Genomic DNA, 19,967 nt, shown 5'->3' with positions numbered 1-19,967 from the left:
GTGGGAGGTTTGTGGAATTAATTAATGCAGTGCATTAAGAAATGTTAACATAAGTTTTCTGATGCTTAGTAGTGGATTTTATTTCAACTGTTAAACACCTTTTAAAGGCAATTTAAAAGGATGAAACATACAACTAACATACTGAAATAGATTTACCAACCTTTTTCTCTGTAGTCTAACAGTTTCCAAGCTATCTAAACAGCTTTTGTAATTCTCATCACTGAATTCAGACCCTTTGACCTCACTCTATTGCCTTTCTATTGCCTTTTACATTGGCATCAGAAATGGCAATACCATTGTCACCTTGGCAGTAATTACTTCAGATTCCTCTAGTTATCATCAAGAAGTGCCCAATACTTTAGCTCTGAGATTTAGATCATATAGATAATAAAGTTGTGAAGAAAAGTTTGCAAAGGCAGTGAGAAAACTTTTCACCACTCTGCCCACCATTCTTAATTGTATAAAATTCCCAATTAAATAAATAAATAAAAAAGCTTGAGGGATATGTGATAGATGTGAAAAGACTGATGTTTAACTGAAGAACAGCTCATATTTACAAACTCCATACAGCAGTCAATGTGCATGTATTTTTACTTGCCAAGTGCACATTACAAATAGAACATTCTAGGCTTCGAGCACCAAAGACAAATATCCAAACCCACTTCATCAATTAGGTGTCTATAAAGGTACAGCTAAATGGCAACAGCAGTAGCAAAGGCCACAGTGTTTTTTCTATTTTATTAAAGTGGTTTGGATTTTACTAACCTAACCTTTTACAAAAACGACTAGAACAGTACTAAACACAAGTAGCCTAGCCAGCTGCATACAAATACACTTCTGTTTCAGTGAATGAGGTGCAAATTGCAGAGGGATATTATCTACAAAAACAGAGTTCACTTTTTTTTTAAACGAGTCGTTTTTTTGAGTCAAAACATCACAAAATCTTTTGTAGAACCCTCCTGGCATTTTTAAACCAGTGAGATGCGGTGTTTGAGGAAAGGAGAAGCTGGACAACAACGGTACTTCACTTTATTTTATTGTTCAATTTTTATACTTGGGCAAATCAGCATTCTTATTGAAAATGAAGTTGTACAGAAATTATTTAGAAATGAAGTTATCTAAAAATCATAACATTTAATTTAGGCCAATTCCTGACTTCAGTGGGATATCTGCCTGAGTAAGGAACACAGGATATGGCCTTCTATTTGAAGGAATCTCATTTTCTCCAGCACACAGTCAACCAAGGAATCCCATTTCAGTTATTCTAAAGAGTTGCTCCTAAGATCACAATTAAAATTAGCCAGCTCACCAAAAGCTTGATCCTCTTAAATAACCTCTTTAACGAGCCACACAAATTCACGCTAACAGTGAAGGCAGACTAACAGTGTATATCTTTTATACAAAAGAAAAAAATCAAAAAAAATACCAATCATAGCCAGATTTGTATTTGTTTGTGAAATACTCCAATTGTACTACACAGTACATGCAAAAAAAATAATTGTTGGTGTTTTGTTTTTTGAATTCCAAATGCTTGAAATGCTTAGGAAAACTGCAGAATCACTATACATATTGCACTTTTCTGGTAAGTTGGGCTTCTAGACTTCAAGGCAAAAACATCCAAGTACATCTACTGAGTAAAACAAGCATTTTTCTAACCCCCAAAAATGAACTGAATTTCTTCCCTGCAGTTTTCATTAAAACTCTACCACCATTCTTTGCAGATTCTTCTGTGCTTTGCTCCTGAAGGACCATTTCACTTGTTAGAAAATCCAGATGTTAGGAAAAAAAAAAAAATCACCAAAACCCTAGGTAATTAATAGGTTTAACATACAGTGCACTATCCTCCTTCAGTCACAAACAAAATGAAGACAACACAGGTCATTAATATAGTTACACTTAGGCTTCAAGAACACTCTTTAAAAAAAAAAAAAAAAGTCACTTTTAATGGCAAGCCACAATTTTCTCAAAGCAAACCAAACCAGTAATGAACTATTTGTTTTGAGTGGATAGTGTTACCCTTTTGCAGCTTGGTTTAACGTTTGATTCCTTACACTGAGAAATCTTAGTACATTTGCTCCAGCGTCAGAGAAAATGATGCAGTTTTAAAGAAAAAACTTCCAAAATGCTTGACACAAACAAGCTATTTACTTTTCAAGTTCTTTGTCAAAGATGTTATTAAAAAATTCTGTCCATTTCATGAACACAGGAAAGATCCCAGGATGTCTCGAGTCAAAGTGGTCCGTAAAGAAATTCTTTGGAATGTCTTAAGATTGGCTATAACTAGAGTTCTGGCTACCATTTGGACCCTGTTCTCCTTCACTGTTGGGAAGAAAAACAGACATCTCAAAACAACAGCACCATCCTGCATTTCTGTCTTTTGCAAATGAAAAACATTTGTGTATTTGAACAGTAATTTTCAAAATATTCCAATGCAGCTCCATCCTGAATTCACTCCTGAAATCAACATTTCAAAGTTCCCATAACAGAAGCTTGTGCATAGGAATTTGCATGTGCAGATTCCAAATACTGATAATTAATCACAGTAATTAAACATGACATCAAACAGGCACTGTTCTAAAGAACCAGGCTCTGTCATTGGACCTGACACTCTCTTTTTAAACTGCATTGATCAGATTCTAATTACATTAATGCTTTCCATGAAAGAGCAAATATTCTCCTCCTGAACAATCAGACTGTGCACTGTCATACACTATACCTCAAACATATCATCATACATAAGATAGTATTTTATTTTTTCCATATGAAAGGTGAAGTAATGGAGGTACAGTACCTGTTTGGAGGTGGTTTTGGTTTAGGCATTTTGCTAAGAATAGTAGCCATCTCCTTCCTCTCATCAAAGTTCTTCCACTGCTCGTACAGCTTCAGAATAACCCTGATTATTTCTAAAATCTGATTTGAAAGAAAGTAGATTTTAGGTCAATCACAAGAGTGATTTTTGTATTTATATAATCATTTGCAGTGTACAGTTAATTCACCATTCCTCAAATTAAGAAGCACAATTTTCACATTGGAAAAGAGCTGCCTCCCATATTATCCGGTCTGGCAATCAATCATTTCTGTAAAGAGTTTTTTGGTTTAACTGTTGAACTGAAGCCTGAACAGAACCGTTCTCTCTCTCCCACTCCATTTCCCTCCCACTGTATCAACCATTTCTCCTCCTAAAGCCGAACGGCTGCTTATACTTCATACTGCTGGGAAAACAAGGACACTTGGCAACATGTCTGTAGCTAAACGATCATGGATTACAAATGAAGTAACTGATTACTGTCTGTGTTCTATACCAACCAGGGGCACAGTGTAAAAAACAAATGAAACCAACACTGCTCTGAATTCTTGGGAAGGAGGGAAGGAGGGAAGGAGGGTCTCAACACTTTGTAATAAGAATTGTTGAATTTTCAAATTCAATTTCCAGAAGTGTAAATATTCTCCACCAGTTTGGAGGCTACGTTAATTTCCTGTTAATTTTCTAGTGCAATATTTTACATAGAAGGTGGATAAACACAGAATAACCTCAGTTGGAAGGGACCCACAAGGATCAACTTGAACTCCAGCTTCATACAGGACCACCCAAAAAAATCAAACCATGTTTGCTTCATTATTTGTTTCACCACTTACTAAGTTAATGAAGTAGATTTCTTTCCAGTTTATGGATTTTGATCAAATGCTAGAACAACATATATCCTTGAAACAGAAGTTACATTTGGCTAGGAGGTCCATGGTGTTAAGCATTAATAATAATAATAATATAAAAATAATAAAATTCAAGCTTAGATTGTAATCACTGCTGTGAGAATAGAGACATTTAAACGTTCAAATACATTCAACATCAAGCTTATGATAACCTTACATGTCAAACACAGGTTGTTTCTCCTGTGCTGCCAATCTATTACCACTCTGCTTTTGCATGCCTGACAGTGTAGTTCACAGAGATTTGATTCATCATAGCATTCACACTGTACTTCAATACAAGGCAACCTCTGGAAGACAAATCCAAAGCCAGGACATCACCAGTAAGATGAAGGGCAATAATTAAGGGCACAGAGAGCAATCATAAACCTTCTCTTAAATTTGCCATTCCATCTTGAACACTCGGGATCAAAAAAGGTAAACTTAGACTGAAAAATACGTGCAGAGTGACACAGTGTGATAAGGGGAATGAGAATGAGCATATATTGAGTATGACTTTCTTGCATGAGCAAAACATAGGTTATAGATGTATGCATTCAGGAAGTCAACAAAGTCTTAAAAGGAAGTAGTTAAGTTGAAGAAGATTATTGGTATGAGAACAACTGCACTTTAAAATCTGATACATTTATGAAGTGGATTATTTGATATGCAACTTGCAGGATCAGGGAACTCATCTGAATGATCTTGGAATACCCTTGCTTGCTTAACATTGAATGAAGTCATAGTCCCCATCATCCTGAAAGCATCAATGTTTTATACATACAATGAAAGGAAGAAAAGGACAATTCATAGACACAATGCTGAAAGGCAAATCAGAAAATTACGTGCATGAAAATTTAAAAATTATAATATAGTTCAATCTGGAACGATAAATATTGGGAATTACTTTTCTTCTGGCAAATAAAAAATACACAAGATATTTGTTTTCTATTTCAGTCTGTAAAATGGCAACAGCAGCAATGCTCTGCCCTTATGCAGAGGTTCAGTCTTGTCAGGTCATTTGGGTATCACCCTGCACTGAAAGACATTTCCTCTCTCCTACCTAATTTTAATAGTCCATAATACAAGTGCTGAATGAAGTTCAAATCAGTATTCCACACATGCAAAACAGGTTTTAACCACGGCTAACATTTCTAGTCAGTCCATAGCAAAGGGCAGGAGGTAAAATGAGAGTACCTTTTCCATATCAACAGATAGCTCAGCAAACCATTGCCTTGCATCCTTCTGCTGGACAACGCAGGCCACGTGTAGGCAAGCTGCAAATATCAGGTGATAGAGATGCTCAATGATTCGCTCTTCATACATTTAGAAACGCTATTTTTTGTCAGTCAGGCAAATTTCTATAGAGTTTGGAGTTCTTCACTTTTCTCTGCAAACAATCTCAGCCAGTACTCAACAGATAAATCTGATTTTTCTTCAAGACTTTCTAAGTTGCGAAGTTATGCTGTCAGTACTGTATGAAATACAAACTGGAGAAGCTTATGAGAGTGTTTTAAGGAATGTTTGTTGATGGGACAAAGTACAGAAGGCATCTTTTTAAAGGTGACAGAGACAATACTTTTGTTACTTACCTAGAGCTATCATGAAAGGAGGGTACAGCAGACAAAGATCAGTTCTATATGTGTCATTCACTATCCTCCTGTGTGAAACAAAGAAAGCAGAATACTTCTTTTAGACTACATGATTCATAAACTGCTGCCAGTTTATGAACATTTTATCAGTTACCCAAATGGTAGGAACTGCGAGCCTGCAGGGCAAAAATAGAGAAACTAAGATGTCTTCCTCAGTAAAGAGGAAGAGATTAAAAAAAACTATTAAAGACATCATTGTTTTCTTTGTAGTCACAGCAGAAGTCTGTTTGGAAACACTATATTGTAACATCATCAATGTAATCCTTCAATGTGTTCACCTCCATCATAAAATAGGTATCCCTGTTTCATAAGTAAGCAAGTTAGAGCAAAAATAAAGGTAGTATTTTTATTGCCTGTATTTGAGAAACAATTAAAATGCTTAAGGAGTTCTGTTTAACCAATCTAAGAAACAAAACTACATACTGCTTTTACCAAAAGCTGACGTTAACAGAAAAATAGCTATGTCTATACGAAGTCACCATGTAACAGTGTAAAAAAACTGTGTTATTGGAGCTGTTCTAAAAATAAAAACTAGAGCATTTCGAAGTAAAAACCATTACAGGTTAAAAACAATAATTTAAGCCAGTGACATATATGTGCATAGGTTAACTCGTATACCCCTTGTATTATTTAGCCTGCTTAGCCATCGCTGAGGCATAACTGTTAAACACTTGCTTTCTTGCTGAAAGGAAGCACTAAAATCAACCACTGTCTTCATTACCAAGCAAGAGGTAGCAGCATGTCTTCTTGGCCCATATCTTGCACATATTGGAGCAAAGGTCTATAAGGATGATACACTATCAAACAGCAGTCCTAGGAAAAATGTCAGGATAAAACTTAAATTACAATGCAGAATGTGTTGTCGGATCATGTTAAAAACATTTGATTTACAAATCAATTACTGTACTTTTAAAGCAGCATTATGACACCTAACCCTACCATAATGAGGGCACTGTTCTCCCTAGAATACCATTACACAGCATGGATGCCAGTCTGTCAATGTCTTTTCCCCAAGAGACACAGAAAGCCACATCTGCAGCACAGTGAAACCTCATTTGCTTACAAACCCGTAATTCCCACTTGGAAATACAAAACACTGCCAGAAAGCAGTCTGTCGCTAAATACCATACATGGAAAGCATGCCAAAATAATTGACACTAGTTTGGAAAGCGGAAAAAAATTTTCCAGGTCTCTGAATTCCTCCTTTCTGGGTCCATGTTGGTGTATGCAAGAAGGAATAACCCTGACTGAAAGCAGCCAACTGTATGCACGTTACAGGGAAAAGCTGCATGCATTCAAATCCAACTGTGGAAACTTGGTGCTTCTTTACCTGAGCCCCCTAAGTCTGGGCCGTATCCTTTCAGCTTTCCCATAAAACAGAGCAGTGGGACAGTAACCCTTATTAAAAGCAGGTATAGCTCCTTTCCTTTTAAGTGCCTGCAAGAAAATGTACTGTACTCCTTTCACACACTGCTCTAATAGGTACAGCACCACCTCAGAAAGCATGAGGACCTACACTCAGTTTCTTGCTCACAACATTCAAACCCGCATCTGACTTACTAGCAGGTTACTCTGAATACCAAGTTATAGACCAGTCTGAGTGGCAACTGCCTACACCTTCTTCTGAAGCTGGTCTCCTGCATAACTCTTTTTTTTTTTTCCCCTCCAAGCAAGAGGGCAGAGTAGGAATACAACTCTATGCTCTTGACTTGCCATTCATCTAGGCAAATACTGACACCAACACCTTGGTCTCTGTTCCAGGACTTCATAATATACAATTACCTCTCTTATATAAAAAGCAGTTCTGAAAACAGAATTTATGTTTTACTCTTCCCAGAAATGAGCAATACATACTCCTATCCCCACTACTACAACCTGCATTATTTCTGTTGAGCAATTACATTTTCATCAGAACGCTATAAATGTTAGACTTGCATGAGCACCATTCTAAAAAGAAAAGGGAAGAAAAAAAGATGACAGCATAATGCACATTCCATAGTAAAAAATTAAAAACATTTTAAATAAAGAATAAACCAAGGTGTCTGTGAAAACAAATAAACTCACCTACCATTAATTCTAAGAGATAGAATTCACATTCTAGTATCTGCAAAGAAGTAAAATCACAATTAAACAGCAGCATGTTTCAGACAGTAGAAAGAACTAACTGGCATCTAGCTTAACATCATGAATGCAAAGGAATTCTCAGCACCTGTAGTTTCATATGAAGTGCATTCAGGAGTGTTGAATATACAAAAGCAAACAAAATGAAATTATGATTATGCATTGTCATTATAACTGAACCCCAGACATAATAACAATCCATTTGAATGTTTCATATCCGGTTTACTGTGAATGACTATAGTTGTCTGACTTGCTTTAACACCTGATAGAAATTTGTTCACAGTTTATAATATTTAACAGCAATACAAGAAGTCCTGTTGTAGAATTAGAGTCTCTTCAGCAGGCTACTAACATGCCAAATGGCCTTTTCATATGTTTTCATATTTAATTTCATACGAAATATTCTGTCCAATTGTAGCAATTTTAAAAAAAACTTTTCCATAGAGGCAGTGAAGAGTTAGTGACAGTGAGCAAAAGACGGGGCTGTTTTTGCTAAGGGAAAGCAGTATCCCAAAATATATTTCCATTTGCCTTCATCTGTAAAAATGCAGTGTGGTTTTACTCAAAGCAGTTAAAATATTTTATATCCTGATACATTATTTGGCTTTCTAAATAGGATGAAAAGCAAAAATCACAAACAGGTAGCATTTATCACAATCTAAAGAATAATTAGAAGTATTTTCTTCCCAAACACTACGGCATAAATCAATATTGGTTTCAAGAAAAGCTGTATAGAATTCATTAGTACTGAGACTGAAAATGCCTCGAAATCCACTAGTAAATCTAAATTTTGAATAATAGATAAAAAATTATTTTTTAAAAAACATTATATTTTATAGGCAAAAACAAAACAGCTTCCTGTAAGCCAACTGTTCCTGCATATAAGCTTGGAAGTATCTCAGGTGCAAGGACTATTTAACTTCTGTGGAGCAGTGTACTTGTAAACAAGAATATTTTGCGGAGGCAAGGCCAAACCTCTTATCATCACACTGTATGATATCGGTATTTAAACACTTATTCACTTTATGGTGTTCCTTTCAGCAATTTCAAGAAAGGAAGTTATACAGAATTTATTACAATATCTTCCTTGATAATCTATCCAAAATTAATTACAAGCAACTCCATATATTAGTGTGAAAATATTTCTGTCTCAGAACTTAAAAGGACAGTTCTTCCTCAGAATTACTGGTGTTTTAATCCATTTTGATCAAGTTATAGTTGGTACAGCATACTTACATGGTTCATCCTATAAGGAAACTCCTTCGGGAAGGCATATGAAAACCTAGTTTTCACTACAGTAAAGACAAAACGTGTTAAAAATGATGCGCTTTAACTTCTTTCCCATTCTATTAATCCAGCCCTTCAAATCCACCTGGAAGCACAACTGCTTGCAATATAAAAATGTGGTTTTGAAAGAGAAAAATTTAGTCATAAAATTTAAGGTTCTGAAAGAACAAGAGAAATAGATCTCAAACCCACATTTTCACAGGTACTCAGTCAGACATTTGTCTAATTTTTGGGCACAATTAAATCTTCTGGTCTACTGCTACTAGACGTATGAGTTCACTAACTTCCTGCAAGTTACCATTCGCACAGGGCTGCCTGCCCACCAATGTCACTGCAATCTAAAGATCACTTTAGGATCTCACCTCCTCCAAAACTAAATTCAAATGGAATTTTCCTTTGCAATTTTTTTGATCCTTCCACAAGCAAGATTGTACATCATGTGACAAAGTCTTCGGAAAGTAAGATGGGGTGTGGAGAAGGAAGGAGAAAGAGAACCCAGCCGAGAGAGATCTTGTAAACACCTAGTAGAAGGATGTTCATAGGCAAAAAACAGGCTCAAATTCAAATCAAAAAGCCAATTAAACATACACTGCAGATAAATGCCTTAAGCACTGGACTATCACTTTTCAAGTGTTTTTCTCCTTGAGTTTTCCCACTCAAAAGCAGCTGTTAGGCATATGACAATTCAAGAAGCTTGTGCCTTCAAGACAATGCCCAAACATCTATATCCTCAGTGTTCTAGCTTATGATCAACCCCAATTTAGATCATTTAGATACTTAAGTAACCTCATACATTTTACAAGAATAGGTATTCAGTGCACTATTAAGAATTATCTGAAGTGGTAAAAACAGAGTAAAATCAGATTACCAAGCAAAGAAAATTAAGTACTCTTGAAGATGTAGATTTGAGATTTCAACAAGTGAAACTTAAAGGTTTTAAGTCCTGGAAATCCTGGAAATGGACAGTACTGCTTATGTTAGTGACAGACAGTGAACTATGAATTGATGCTACTTCCAGGGAATCCATATGCCACTCACTTTGGAAGATAACATCAGTCTTCTGGATGGAAAACTTCAACATGTAGATCTGTTGTGGACTTTACTAGAAAAATTGCTGTAGGGCAGTAAGACTAGTCCACTGGTTGGAAATTTTCATTATTTCAAGATAACAGAAGAATGAATAAAACAGAAATCTCAAGTAGCATGCAAGTTAAAGAGATAAATAGTGAAAAATAAACTACTTTGTTTCCATTTTTTTCCCATACAGCAAGCTGGAGATACAACCATACGAAATTGTCCTTTCAGTCAGCTGTATAAACAGAGGGAAAAGCTTTTGAAGAACTTGCAAGAAATTCGAGATATCTTCCTTACAAAGGAAGCTTGTGCTACTAGTTCCAATGTTTTTACCTAACAAAAAGCAAGTCAACCTCAACTAAGCTAGCAAAAGGGAAAACAGCCTTCTTTGACTATTCTCATCTTTTTACTCCTTTTCTGTTAAAAAAAAAAAAAAAAAAAGGATGTGTACTGATGAAGCAGCTGTAGTACAGGAAGAGTAGGTAGAATAAAAGCACAAAAATGCAAGGATAAAGCCTGTTGCTTTTTTGTTCCCACTTCCAAGAAACACCAAGTGCCCATCAGGATACACAGGAATCCTAGGTCTGAAGGAAAAACCATGAGGATAAGCTTCTACAGGACTCCAAGCCTTGCAATTTTCAGAAACAACACAGCTCAGCAGCAGAAGACTAAGTAAAATCGACTAAAATCCATCTAAGTTTCTCATTCATGCATCAAAATAGCCACACAGATCTGTGCTTGGAGATGCTTCTGCTATAAAAATAGCAACACTTCGCTAAATCTAGTACTGGTCTTGGTCAGGCTGGCACTGAAGACATGTTTCAGTTTCTGGTGGTAGAATTGTCATACAGCCAGCCCCATGGATTGATATAGTTACCGCATGTGGAGGCTACAGATGCAGCCAGTCACCTGTCCCCTCAGCAGTTAAGAGCTATTTTGAAAGCACTGACCTACATTTTGAAGAGCATAATGAGGAATTCCCTTTTGAGAGCAGCTGGACCTTCTGGGTCAAATTACAGCATTTAGTTAAGGAAGCCATTGCTTTAAGACCTTGGTGGTTGACATGACATTTACAGGAAATGAGAAATATAAGGCAAGCAAGAAAGAGAGAAAATAAAGTAACTACAGTGTGATTTTGTTGCATCTTTATTTGTGAACAATACGTAGGTTATTAAATATATTTAGAAATAAATATTGTGTGAAATTTAATTTTATGACGGGGGAAAAAAAGGATTAAAAACCTTAGGAGGCATGAAGCCTACCAAAACTTCTACAAACAGGTGCTTCCATGGAAACATACCTGATAGAATAAACAAATAAAGACCTAAGTTCCTAGTTCTATCTTTGAGTAGCTCAGAAGTCTATTCACTACCCTAGACTATTTATAAGCCTCAGTATTTAATTTTTATTTTTACTTATGTTTCTTACAAGCTCGTATCAGAATCAACAAGAACTAATAAAGGAGAGAGTCTTCTGTTTCCATATTTAAAAACAGAAGTTATTTATGCTAAATGGATTTAACTGACTTCAAGCAGCCAACATGTAACCACCCATGACTTAATAAAAATAGCTATCATTAAAAAAAGTCCAACCTCCCTAAAGAGATACCTAACTATGGTAGAATGAAAATCACTAATACTTACACACAGAAGTAGCAGCAGAAATCAACCTTGTATTTGAAACAACACCAAACTCCTGAAGAAAAAGAAGGTTAAATGATGTGAACCACCAGAAATACTGCTTATCCACACTATTATTAAATTAAAATAGCCTCTTACTAAATTGGGCTTCTTTATGCAGTATTTCCTTTTTCCCCACCCTTTTTTTTTTAATTAAAGTAAACAGAGTAAATTACATAATCTAGGTAAAGTTTTTTCCATTTATTACTTTGTTGTTTGAGTTATAAAGAATGAAGAATAGTAAACGTATATGAAAGGTACTACAGCCACAATACCTGAAGATTAGTTTGCTAACAACCTACACATAAAACAGTCAAAAGAGCTTCAATAAGGTGTGCTGGTTTTAGCCTAACTGGAAAGAAAATCACGTTTATAAAGGTGTCGTTAACTAACTTTTCTATGTTTCCATGAAGCCTTGGGTTCTCCACTGAGGCAGATAGCAAGTCAAAAATTTCTACTTAGAACTTCCTTTTGGAAATGCACATACCAGAATCATTACCGCTACATCTGCCTTCTGAAGATGCAGAAGCCTTAGCATCAGGAAGGCTGCAATGCCTTCTAATAGTTGCTGTAATACAGAGTATAAGTGGACAGATTTTCCTTACGCAAGTAGACTTCATCAAAGGCTTAATCAACACGTTGATAAAAAAAAATACTTTCCCCAATGTTCTGTCTTTCTCCTTTCATTTGAGACAAAGGAAGAGACTTTCAAACACTGGAAGGTATCAGAGCTTTTGTACAGATAACAGTCTCACACATAAACATCAGTTCAGTAGGACCACTTCAAGGTATTTGGGTTCCTCCTGTAAAATTCGTATGTGCTAATATAGCACAGATTTGCCAATATGATTTTTTTATTTTTTTTTTCCATTATGCAGACCCTCCTCAAATTGCTGAAAAGCTTCTCCCATTTCTTAGAAAACTAGAACAGGGCCTAGATGATGCTAACTTTTAGCCACCCTCAAAGTGGACCTTCATCTCCATTGGTGGAGGACTCAGGCTTTCTCACCACTATCCCTAACGGACCGGTTCTTTCTCAAACACAGCACGTGAGCTACAACATGCTTTTAATTCAAGTAATGAAAGTGTGGTAAACTCTGAAGATCCCTCACTATAAGAAAAGGAAAAGATAATTAGGAAAAAAAAAATCAAATTTGTTTTAAAATTTGAATAAGCATAAGAAGGAAAACCACACGAGAAAGGAGACTCAAGCAAAAACTGCACAATTTAAGATACACTGTACATAAATATGTAAGCACTGACAGCAAAACACACATTTAAAGTAATCTTCCCAATTTCCAAAGGCTCTTTAGGGTTAGTAATTCAGACAAAAATGTGAAAGATCAAATATTAAATAAAATGTTTGAAGGCCTTCTGTCTCCTTTTCTTAAATTGCGATAGAAATCCATACAAAAAAATACCCAGAAGGTTTAACCCCCACAGCATGAAGAATGACAAAAAATTCTGCAAGTCCTGAATGTTTTTTCCACTCTCATACATCACATAATTTCACATTAAAAAATTGTAATACTTCATACCTCTACTTTGGATGCCAAAAACACACACGTAGGAGCCATTAATACTGGATCTATACTTTTTAGGGAATATCTGAAATGTTACAACAAAATTATAATATGTTGTTTCACACACGTAGAACGATTAATCTATTAAGAGCACCACACTTCCTTTTGAAATCTTAAGTTAACTTTTACTAGCATAAAAGCTTTACACCATCCAGAAAACAAAAGTGGCACTATTTTTTAATACAAAATTTAAAAGGGCTACCAAAATGTGCCTGACATGTTTCATTCCTGTACCATCATAATAAACAGTCCTACCTGGCATAGAATCTCTTGAAGTAGACTGTAGCAGTGGCAATAACTTGTTGTCTTAATTTAAGATGTTCACCTAAAGCCTGGATAACTTAAAAGAAAAAAAAAGCTTGAGTTGTGTTTTTACAAAAAATTCGACACCAAACAGCAAAGGATTTCAAAACACGGATAGTACTGAGGATTCTAAGAAGCAGCAACACAGCCTTCTCCTTGTGTTCCGATACACTGCTCGGGTGAGACGATATGTTGCTGCAAACCTACAGACCTGCAGGTGAAGAAGTACTACCACATCGTGAAGCTTGTGGACACCTTTAAAAAAGGAAAAGTGACTTGACTTCATCGTATACAAAGTGAGCATGAATTTTAAGTAGATGGCAATGCAAATCTAAAAGGGTAAAATATTGAGTATTCCATTTCATAGCAAAAGAAATCCAAATACTTGAAACGTAAGTCTGTGGCTTTTCAGGGCTATGCGAAATGGATGTGTTTTTCAAACAACTAAAGCTGCCAACACAAACATGGTCATTAAATTTGGCAGAGGCAGCAGGTGTTAAAGAAATGACATATTTAGTCTAGGGAGAGGGGGTGGGAGACCAGAGGACGCAGTCAGCTGCTCCATCATAGTGGTCCTCTGCCAGTTGGCCAAGAAACAATCCTGGTGTCATCTGTGCAGGTAGCTCTTGTTTGGCCTCCCAGGCAAAGGAAAGGTGCCAAGCAAATTAGATGCATCAAGCTGGGATTAAGAGCTGGGGCTGGATATAGAGAATGACAGAGAGAAACACAGACAAACACAAGGTTGTTACTTGTTATTTTTCCCATATTTTTTCATAGCCATTACTCTGAGAAAGACTTGGCTGTGTGAAGACTCTTGTTGTCCTCCCTCACCAGAAACGTCCAAAAAAAAAAAATCTTTGAATATACACTTAAGTACAAGTAATATACAAGTATACAAGTGTATATGCAAGCATCGAGGAAGCAACCACTGATGGAAAAAGCAACAATTCCATTATCAATAAACACTACAGATAGTCTCCCCTTAAGTATACAAAAACTCCTAGAAGTCCTTTCCCACCCCCCCCACTGTTTCCTCCTTGGGAATATCCTGGTACACACTGTGCTCTCATTTAATGAGCACTGCAGAAATTTAAAACATGCAAATACTGAGAACATTGTTGGCTAGAAAATGGACCAATGTAGGAGAAGAACCACCCTGACTAACACTGACTATTGGCAACACAGTTTGGGTTTTTTTTGTTGTTGTTTTTTTGTGTTTTTTTTTAACACAAAAATTAATTTGTTACCCACCATAATTACTCAAAGCCACTTAAGTCCCTTTCATTGTCATATCACTCTTCTCCTAAAAATAAAGAATGCCAAATTGAGACTAGCTTGCCACTGACAGTAGGACTCACAAGCAACACTGCAGAAAGGAGGTTAAGTCCGCTATGGAATGCCTGTACAAATATTAAAATACTTATCAGCGTATCCTGGGAGGTCTTAAAGGATTTTTCACTTGGATTTGACCACGGGGCTACAAAGCTGTCCTACTACTAGGGCATCAGAATAATCCAAATATTAAGCTAAACAGAATTCTCCAAATATGTTTCTTGTTCCCATGGGATTTTCAGGAGCAGTTAGGCCATCTGCTGTCAGAGAAAAATCAAGTGAGGCTTAGGGAAAAAAAATGGACAAAAGCCTAGAGAGATTAAATGAAATGGAAGCTTCTATATGCCAGGAAAAATTCCAGTACTTGTAATAAATTTTTAGGAAAAAAAAAAAAAAAAGCCATCGGATTATTTATTCCCTCATGTTTACCAAATACATAGTTTCAGGGGTTTTATTTGTTTGGTTTTTAAAAAAAAATGTTGGTTTCAATTCAAAAGTCTTGAGTAGCCCATAATGCAAACATTACAGCTTCTGCACCAAACCAGAAAGAGAAATCATTTAATAGGCTTTTCTTCCAAAAACTCAATTAAAACTCTGTGATCTAAAGAAAGAAGTCAACATTAATTTCTCATGTTTGAATTGAGTTAGAAGATGATAGTTTTCCCTTTCTATAGCTCTAATGGCCACACAATCAGTTACTGATCTACAGCAACTGTTTTCAAATGGGGAGGCAGCAGGAAATTATCCCTTCAGGTAATTTTCAGATTGCTTTGGGAAACAACCATCTCCTGAAGCAGAATCAACATATCACAGCCAAGACTCACAGCCATATCAAGATAATGCAGAATGGGAGAGAAGCTCAGTATATCTAAAATAGGGTCCCCAATTCAGAAACAGGTGAAGAAACACAACACACACTGAGAGCTCAAATATGGCAACTGCTGTATGAGTTTCTATCAGCATAGTACACCCCCAGACTGTCCTCTCCATGAAAGTATGCCTCTAGGTCACAGAAGGGGCAACAGTTTAGCATCACCATCGCCCCTAGGGCATGCCATGTTCATACATACAGGCATGCACAGGGCAGGCAGCAGCAAAGCCTTCTTCCAGCTAGCATGGGTCAGGATCCTTCCTTTAGAGAAGGCAAGAAGAGCGAAGGAAAAAGATTCTGAGAACCACAAACGATTCAACTTATCTATGAGGGCTGCTTCTCCTATTTTATTACATTGGCCTATGATATCTAAGGTAGATATTAGTGATATACCACAGGTTGAACCTTCCCAACAATATTCTGTTACGTGTTGTTGCCATGTGACAGATGGCAGCAGAGAGGCAGTCTGACACAATGGCATCTGACGTGGAAGTGCGTATGAAGCAAAGGTGTGGAACTGAATTCCTCCATGAAGAAAAAATGGCACCCACTGACATTCACTGACACTTGCTGAACATTTATGGAGAACAAATGTTGGATGTGAGCACAGCGTGGCAGTGGCTGGTGCACTTCATCAGTGACATGCAGGATGTACTACTTGATCTAACAGCTGGCAGCCCTACCCCAGCAGGAGGTTGGGAACTAGATGATATCTGAAGTCCCTTCCAAACCAAGCCATTCTATGATTCTACGACCAGCCACGTTCCAGACTGCCTTGTACGGCTGTCACACCACAAAATGAAAAGCATCTCTACCAGCACACTTGCATTAACTGACAGATTACAAAGAGGGAATGGTGTACAAAGCTGAATATTGGCTTCAAGGCACTGGAAGCAACGGTGCAATATCACAAAATTAGCACCAGGTAGACCCCACAAATGCTCTCACACAAGAGCAGAAAGAGCACATTATGCAAGTTTGTTAGGACGTACTGAATCAATATGAGGCTGAGGGTGACCATCTCCCAGACTGCGTCATTACTGGTAACAAGATGTGGTGTCACCACTACAAGCCACAGTCAACAAGGAAGTCCATGGAATAGTGACTGTAACAACCAAAAAGATCAACATGATGAAAAACATGATGAAAAGGTGTTACAAAGAAAAAGTGCTCACCTATCTCTGAAGATCTAAGCTCACAAAGGAAACTCCACAAGGGAGCAATCTCCAACCAGAAGTCCTTCCACAGTAGCAGTCAGCCCTTAAATGAGGTCTAAGAGAGGTGCAGCCAGGCTCCACCCCTTCTGGTCACACAGCTGAACTGCCTTCACCTGTCCGCCCAGGGCTTGACCAGTCCTTTCCCCAGGTGCTCAATCAGTGGTTCAGGCCATGACTCAGCAGTTACCATGCAGTGACATATGAATTCCCCATCAAAGTTCAAGATACAGTGCCAATGGGTAAAGAGATGTGCACTGTCTTTTGGGATAGGAAAAGGGTAATCTTCATGGATTTCCTGCAGAAACCATCACCTTTGACTGCTATGTTGTGAGCTAACTAAGCTGAAGGCTCAAACTTCCATAGTCAGGACAAAGAAATCAATTTTTTTCTTGCAATATGATAATGCTAGGTCCCATACCAGTTTTATGGAGTGCCATCTTGACTGGACGGTCCTACAACAGTCACTATATAGTCCAGATTTCGTAGCTTCTAATTTCCACCTGTTCAAATGGATGAAAGATGGACTGCATGGGCAACATTTTCCTTAGCAACAATGCCATCATAGCAGCTGTGAAACAGTGGGTCATCCTGCTGGTGCAGATTTTTACAAGTGTGACAATCCAGCTTTGGTTGATCCCTGGTGAAAATGCATAACTAATAGTGGTGACTATTGAAAAACAGTGTTTTGTAGCTGAGAATTTGCTCTATCAAATAGGGTTATTGTGCTCTTGGTATCTATTGTAGTGTCCGTGGAAATAAATAGGAGATATCACTTTCAGAGTGACCTATGCAGTTTGTAAGTGTTTACTCGGGAAAATCACTGAAGCTGAACATAAAAAAGGGCACATTCCATAATTAATGATAGTGAAAATTAACACAAATACAGTTTTAAAAATATCAGTATCCTATTCCTTCTTTTTGCATTAGGAAGCTATGAAACTGTTTTAACCTCAAGGAACATCAAGAATTGATCAAACTGATAAATCACTGTTTGCTTGACTTTCTGATGCTATATAAGCAATAATGAAAATATATCAACAGAAATCAGATTTGGAGCATACCCAATTATTGCAGAAACCATTAACCTAAGAAAGAGGCTGGGCTAAGTGTCTTTCACAGTTACAGTTCAGTATATAGGTAAGTTCTTCCAGTAGCTCTGGCAAAGTCATCTAACTTTTCTGTCTAAAGTATGCCTGACTAGATAGCTGAAAAGATAAACGTTCTGCACTTCCTATGTACAGCTATGAAAAGTGTTCAAATAGCTGTTTGCAAGCAAACTAGTGCTTTGCAATATCCTTCTCCTAAGGAGATTTTTTTTCTTTCTTAAATGTCAGACAATTGCATAGGAAAGAGTTTGTCTGTGTAACCTGATAAACTACAATACAGCTATTCATAGGGTTAAATGCTTTGCAGGACCATGTCTTAGATAACTTCATAGACAAGCCTCAAACTCTTTAGAAGAACAGGCTGCAGACAACACTGTGCAATTTGAGAGCCACCCACTACTGAGGAATCAGCCACATGGGCCAAAACATGGGCTACTGTGCAGGTTTCAAAGAGTATAAGTGAACACAACAAGATTGCAAGCTTTGTTTTTTAATAGGACTGCACACATTGGCTAAAATACTTACTACATAACCCCCCCAGAAGATCACAGCTTGACTATTACTGTTCATCAACAACCTTTAATATGCTAGCTTAGCAGCTTCCCCTTTCTTCTCTTAGTTGTTGTTTTGTTTTTTTTTTTATAAAGTCCTGAAAATCAGAACTGTACTGTGTTTTGCCCTACGACAAGTTAACATATTACATATGCAGCCAGGTTATATGTAATTCCTCCTGAGCTAACAGAGTTAACTGAACAAGAAATGCTGTAGGCATTCCAAGCCTTTGTTAAAACACATTGTGAAAGTATATGCAATGTAGTAAAGAAAACCACATCCTCTAAGCCACTTACATCTGGACATAGCAGATACTATACAATAATATGGCACAAATAAAAGTAAAACAATTTTACCATTAGTAAAAAATATTTGTAGCTTCCAATATTCTTCTTCAGTCAGAAATTTCAAGTCTTTTTGGCGTTCCTTCAATAGATCTTGTTTATCCAAAATCCATTGTAAACTGAAGGGAAGGAAAATAACTTCAGTAACTCTTTATCAATGCTACACTGCCTCCCGCACCGACAGACTACAGCTGGGGGCTAAGGCCCAGTGACCTTTAGCCAAGCCGCGGACAAACTCCACAAGCAAATAATCCCTAGGGGTTTACAGGTTAGGCATCTGCAAAAACACCAGCACGGACTGAGATCAGCCTTTAGTTTTAGAGAATCAAACCGACTGCAGAGAAGTTGTGCACTGCTGATTACTTGCAAGCTTTATGCTATATTTAGTCCACCCCAGGCATCCATTTAAAGCCCAACGCACTCAGAATGCGGTACTCTGACACAGCCCAACCCTCAGTGTGCCACAACTGAAGATAAATATATCCCACCCGCCGTCTCCAGCTACCCCGCGGCTGGCACCGACCACCGCTCCAACACCACTGTCGCTGACCTCCACCCAGCCAGGCCACCCCCACCTCCAGCCGAGGCTACTCGCAGCCGCAGGCCGGGCTCACCGCCGCGCCTCAACAACCGGGCCCGGCTCCGGGCTCCCGCCCGCCCCGCAGGCCCCCAACGGCCCCGCATCCCCGGGCCGGGCAACGAACGGCCAAAACGCGGCGCGGCGCAACTCCCCGCCCGCCCCTCGGCCGCGGCACCCACTAGTGCGAGCTCTGCCAGAAGTTCCCGGCCATGAGGAGCCGTGGGAGGCGCCCGGGCCCTGCGCTGCCCCGGCCCCGCCGCGCCGCCGCCCCCGCGCCGGCACCAGGAAGGAGGCGGCCGCTGCCGCCCCGTGCCCGCTCCGCCGCCGCCGGGCGGCAACACGCGGTGCTGCGGAGCGTTCCCCCGAACGCGGGTTCCGCCCGGCGGGGCAGCGTTGGGAGGCCCCCAACGTGCCCGGCGGCACCGGGCCGGTGTGGGGCGTGTGTTTGGGCCTGGGCCTGCGCGTGGGTACGGTGGTGGAGGCCTCAGGGGAAGGGAGCGATGATTTCAGAGCCTGGAAGGTTTTGGGGGGTTTATTTCCTGCACCCAGCCAGTTTGCGGGTCTGCCTGTGTATAAACT

The 19,967-nt window shown here is 38.4% G+C and overlaps 1 protein-coding gene across 2 annotated transcripts; it reads right to left on the bottom strand.

Moving 5' to 3' along the window:
• Positions 1-1,019: 1,019 nt before the first annotated feature.
• CCNC (cyclin C) lies at positions 1,020-19,758 on the bottom strand. Of its 2 annotated transcripts, XM_085217587.1 has the most exons (13): positions 19,568-19,758; positions 18,821-18,927; positions 13,339-13,423; positions 13,039-13,108; positions 11,988-12,068; positions 11,465-11,516; positions 8,697-8,752; positions 7,408-7,443; positions 6,061-6,152; positions 5,280-5,347; positions 4,885-4,964; positions 2,792-2,910; positions 1,020-2,319 (listed from the first exon to the last, which is right to left on the bottom strand). In XM_085217587.1, the coding sequence occupies exons 1-13, from the start codon at positions 19,597-19,599 to the stop codon at positions 2,265-2,267; spliced, it is 933 nt and encodes a 310-aa protein (XP_085073713.1). In that variant the 5' UTR covers positions 19,600-19,758; the 3' UTR covers positions 1,020-2,264. The 2 variants fall into 2 exon arrangements, with proteins under 2 accessions (XP_085073713.1, XP_085073714.1); XM_085217588.1 differs by lacking the exon at positions 11,988-12,068 and having other exon boundaries at positions 19,568-19,743.
• Between the last annotated feature and the right edge of the window lie 209 nt (positions 19,759-19,967).

This window comes from Meleagris gallopavo, chromosome 2 (genome assembly GCF_905368555.1).
Source record: "Meleagris gallopavo chromosome 2, MGAL_WU_HG_1.1, whole genome shotgun sequence".
Taxonomy (NCBI): Eukaryota; Metazoa; Chordata; class Aves; order Galliformes; family Phasianidae; genus Meleagris; species Meleagris gallopavo.
This window is presented reverse-complemented; position numbering and strand designations above follow the sequence as displayed.

Bases quoted from the DNA above. Each gene is read 5' to 3' on its own strand.
- CCNC (XM_085217587.1), bottom strand. From the start codon at position 19,599: ATGGCCGGGAACTTCTGGCAGAGCTCGCACTA. The intron at 18,928-19,567 runs GTGGGTGCCGCG...CCTTCCCTTCAG, and splicing joins TTCTGGCAGAGCTCGCACTA to TTTACAATGGATTTTGGATA. The intron at 2,320-2,791 runs GTACTGTACCTC...TCTTCCCAACAG, and splicing joins CCAAAACCACCTCCAAACAG to TGAAGGAGAACAGGGTCCAA.